Source organism: Miniopterus natalensis, chromosome 19 (assembly GCF_054644295.1).
Source record: "Miniopterus natalensis isolate mMinNat1 chromosome 19, mMinNat1.hap1, whole genome shotgun sequence".
NCBI classification, from domain to species: domain Eukaryota; kingdom Metazoa; phylum Chordata; class Mammalia; order Chiroptera; family Miniopteridae; genus Miniopterus; species Miniopterus natalensis.
Window position 1 is genome coordinate 10,863,213 of NC_142099.1, and position 4,730 is coordinate 10,867,942.

The 4,730-nt window shown below is 50.1% G+C and overlaps 1 protein-coding gene across 1 annotated transcript; it reads left to right on the plus strand.

Moving 5' to 3' along the window:
* Positions 1-300, plus strand: LOC107542702 (late cornified envelope protein 3D-like). The gene has a single exon (XM_016220137.2). It carries the CDS (start codon positions 1-3, stop codon positions 298-300), a length of 300 nt encoding a protein of 99 aa, XP_016075623.1.
* The last annotated feature ends 4,430 nt before the right edge of the window (positions 301-4,730 follow it).

The window sequence follows — 4,730 nt, forward strand, 5'->3', positions numbered from 1 at the left end:
ATGTCCTGCCAGCAGAACCAGCAGCAGTGCCAGCCCCCTCCCAAGTGCACCCCCAAGTGCCCTTCCCCCAAGTGCCCCCCGAAGAGCCCAGCACAGTGTTTGCCCCCAGCCTCTGGCTGTGCTGTTAGCTCTGGGGGCGGCTGTGGCCCCAGCTCCGAGGGAGGCTGCTGCCTGAGCCACCACAGGCACCACCGCAGGTCCCACGGGTGCAGGCGCCAGAGGTCCAGCTCCTGTGACAGGGGCAGTGGTCAGAGCTCCGGGGGCTCTGGTTGTGGCCATGGCTCTGGGGGCTGCTGCTGACCTGGCCTCTGATGCTGAGACCAGCGATTTCAGAGGAAGCAACGCTGGACGCTGCCCTTCCCAGACTCTCCATTCTCGATGTTCCCAGGGAGGGTTTCCACCTCTCCCCAGACCATCTCCCAGTCTGATGTCCAGGATCTCCCATTCCTCCCAGCCGCTGGACCTGACAATAACTGGCAGTGCCTATGCCTGACCCTGTGAAAAAAAATAAAGCTTCTCTTCCTCATTCCCATGGGCTGCTCACGTGTCATTTCGCTCTGTCTCTCCTCTCAGTTCCTTGGCCAACACAACACAGCTCTGGGAGCAGAATCTTACTTTGGACCAGGAAAAAATACATCCATTTTCCCTCCGCACATAAAAGGGCTGTGGGGAGATTTTAGGTTGGAACAGAGATTGAAAGAAGGGTGAGAGTCATATTGCCTTGAGTCCCTGCAGCTCTCAGTGAAAGGATTGACTTTTTCCTGTGAAACCTGAGTGGATATTGATACAATCTGGGAACTTCCAGTGTATGATATGTGTTTCTTTTGATAAGCTGTTTCTGGGTACTAATTAAGAAACAGAGAATCAGGAGGCAAGAAAACAGAAAATCGGCAGAGAAAGGAGATGTATGCCTTAGGAAGGAGAGTTAACTCCTTATGGACTTATGAAAAGGCAGGAGAGATGGAAGGTGGGAAGTATTTACTTCATTGAGGTCTAGGGGGAGCAACATGGCTGGGAGTTTAATCAATGAGATAATTGGTGTGTGTGAAATGAAAATTTTAGAAGAAAAAGAGAACATGAGAAGTGTTGCTGGAATTATAAGTGGGTGTAATCTAAGGAGTAAACATTTGTTAAATTTTGAACTCTACACAACCATGAACCTCATTGTAGACCCTTATTTTGGCTTAAATTATAAAACCCAGATGCTGCTGAGGTTGAAATAATGTTCCTACATGTGAACCAAGACTAACTTCTCACCTGGACTTCCAGAGCCAGAGAAATGTCATAGAGCTCAAGTGACAATCAAATGGCAAATATTAAAAAGAAATTTATGTTAGGAACTGAGTAGAACAAGCAGGAGGGGGGAAGAAAACTGTGGATAACATCATAAACTCATTAAATTAAAGATTTTATCAAGCTTGGAAATTGTTAAAAGTTGGGGATTTAAAAGACCCTGAGAGGAGTTTAATACCAGACATACCACCTAGGTCTGACAAACGGAGCCATGATTCCTTGAAGTAGGAACCACGTTTCTAGCCATGAGTTTAAGTTCAGTTCGAAACCACGAGAGGGCGCTCAGCCTGGGCAGGAACAGTGTGAGTCTTGGCGAAGGGGAGGCCAGGCCTGGCACCCAGGAGGAGCTGGGCCTCGCCCGACAGGATCTGCAAAACCTCGAACGCGGGTGGGAGCACTGTCAACACACAGGCCCAACAGCTCTGCGCAGACCTGCAACAGCCCGCCACAGACTTGAAAACCTGGAGAATTAGAACACACCATCTGCCAGGGGCTACAGAAAAAGACTCGGAAGCTCAAAAGTCACTCAAAGTGATACTCTAAAGGACTGACATTTACGGCTCATGGTTGAGTCAAATCTGAGTGATGGGAAAAGAGAGCAGGGTCAAGTTAGAAAGCTCCTGGCTGGGACAACCAAAGAGATCTCGGGAAGCTAAAAGTAATAAAAACATCTTAAAAATGGAGCCAAAAGGGGAAGTCCCAGCAGCGGGGGAAAAAATAAAAAGGGTCCCCATACCTTGTCAGGGTGACACCAAGTCCTAGCCTTGGACTCATATATTCACTCAATACATTTTTATTGAGCACCTATTATAGGTGCAGTTCTAGGCACTAGGGGTACAGCAGAGAATCCAAGAGACAACATTTCTTCTCTAGGAAACTTACATTCAAGTGCATCTGTGGGCAACAGTTCCCAGTTTAAATATAATGCAGAGTGGAACACAGCACTGTCTATTCAGGTGGCCTCTCATCCTCTGGGGCTGAGTGGACACTGGTGTTAGTTTAACACACGCAGAGAAGACCCGCAGCTTGGGCAAAATATTGACACTTTGAGATAGCGGCTTTGGTGGTGACAAAAGAAGGACATGAGTATTTCCCTGCTTCCACATCAAAAGTCAACAGCCAAGGAAAGCGAGGGATATGTTGTTCGTACTAATGGGACAGTGCTAGCGCATGAGCAGGCCCCTGTCCTCATGCCCTTCCCAGTCCTCCCCCTCCTCATGCCACAGCCACAGTGAGAAGACATCTCCCCGGGGCTGCTCTTTTCTTCCCAGGAATTTTACTTATTTGATCACCTAAAAATGGGCTGTTACACCTATAGGTCTTCCTATGACAGGATAACCAGATGCACAATTTTCATCAATGTTTATAAAAAACAGTAATGCTTTGTCATTATTGCAATAAATATTTGCAATTTAAAAGATTTGCCTTTTTCTTAAATGTCATGCTTCAGAGGGCAGTGCATCCCTAATGCTAAAATAAAATGCGATGGAAAAATACCACACAGCTTACATAATGGTAATTTCCAAAATTCTTAGTCAATCGCTCCTACTTCGGTGTACACAGGCTTCACCAGTCCACCCTCATCATCACTACACCCATTAAATCTGATTCATCGCTCAGCCAACCTCCCTAAGCCACCCCAGCCAACTCGACACCCTCCCTCCCCAACTACTCCCAGAGCTCTGAGAATAATTGTCATATTCACTATGGTACTGACGCGATGGTCCTCAGATGTGTCCTAGTCAGCCAGCCATGTCACCACAGCTTCCACAGATTTCTTGTCTCTATCTGAGATTGTACTTCTCACGTCTTTGGTCTGTGGTGCCCCTGTCACTTCATAGCTTTTTCTTTCTCCAGATCCCAGCTGTTCACTGGAGAAGCAGGAACTCAACCCCAGGGGTGTCTGACTCTAAAGAGTGCCTAACAAGCCCATTATTTGGCCCCTTACAGGCTGTCTTAGACCCCTCAGTGTCCCCTCAGCCCCATCCCCCTTAGCACCACCGTTACCACTCCCTCCTGGAGAGGACCCCCAGGTTCTATGAGCTCCTCTTGGCATTGACATCAGGGCTGGCTGGCCGCAGCAGACCAAGGATCTCACCTCCTCTCCCACCACTAGTCCAAGCACGGTTTTGACAGACTCAGGACTTCATTCCACCTAAAACTCCTAAATGATAGCAGGTGACAACATCTGGATGCGCCCCCCCTCAGAGTTACTGTGGGCAAAAAGGGACTGATGCCCAAAGGCTCTGCCCAGGGGCCTGTGGACACCACACACGCATGTTACAGCACTGATCATGTTTATTTTATTACTTGCACGTTGGTCCCACTGTACTGTGAGCTACTCAAGAACAGGGACCAAAACTTACTCAGTTCCCACTCTCTTGTGTACAACAGAATGCATGGTGTGTGCAAAACATCCTGCTGGAAAAACTGAGGGGAGGGAGGGAGGGAGGGAGGGAGGGAGGGAGGGAGGGAGGGAGGGAGGGAGGGAGGGAGGGCGGGCTGTTGGGGGGATTAACTGAAGAACCTTGTGCCAACACCTGGAATCATGCCTGGCTCATGTAAGTGCTTAGGGAATATTTGATATTATGATTATCTTTGGTTTTAAAACCAGCACCATTTCTCAGATCCACTTTTCTCTTCTTTCCAAGTTTCTCACACCAGACGCTTCCTCACGGCCCGGTTCTCCCGCATCTACAGCCTCTTCAGTTCCCGCCTTGTCGCTGCCCCCAGCTGCCTACCGAGACGCCGAGTTAATCACCCCGAGGCCTTTCCTCCCTCCCTGTCTCTCAGCAACTTCTCCAGCAGCTTCCGACTCCTTGCTCCCGACCCCGTCCTTCGTCGGGGATCCTGGGACACCCACCCCCTGCGCTCTGATGGTGAAGTCGCCCCCAGCAGAGTCTGGGGTTCAGTCAGACCGTTCCCCACACCCTGTTATGGGATCCCCTCCTTTCCTCGGTGGGGTTGAAACCAGTACCTTCCTCCTCCTGTCCCACCCTAAAGTGTCCCACAGCCCTTTCGGGGGAAAGGGAACTGCTGTTTCTTCTGGTCTAGAGTCAGGATCTGTCTCTTCCCCAAGCTGGTGGTGGCCTGAGATACAGAGGGGACGACAGACCCCAGAGCAACCTGGGTTGGAACAAAGTCAAAGAGCCAGTGGTGCTGAGGAAACAAAAACTTTATTTTGCACAGGGCCAGACAAGGGCGATGATAACTGAGGGGGTGATGTTGCAGGTCTGGCAGAGCTAGAGGCGGGCGCTCTGTGGGCCCTGGACAGAGGATGGAAAGAGCCACCGAGGACACTCAGAGCTCTCCAGAAGCATCTCAGCTCGGGCCAAGGTCACAGAGATGCAGCGACTGAGAGGGAACACGCTCGGCAGAGGCTGGTCCCCGGAACTTGGTTTCCTCTGAAATCGCTGGTCTCAGCATCAGAGGCCAGG

What these genes read in the sequence shown, in the direction of transcription:
- LOC107542702 (XM_016220137.2), top strand. Translation starts at nt 1, where the DNA reads ATGTCCTGCCAGCAGAACCAGCAGCAGTGCCAGCCCCCTCCCAAGTGC.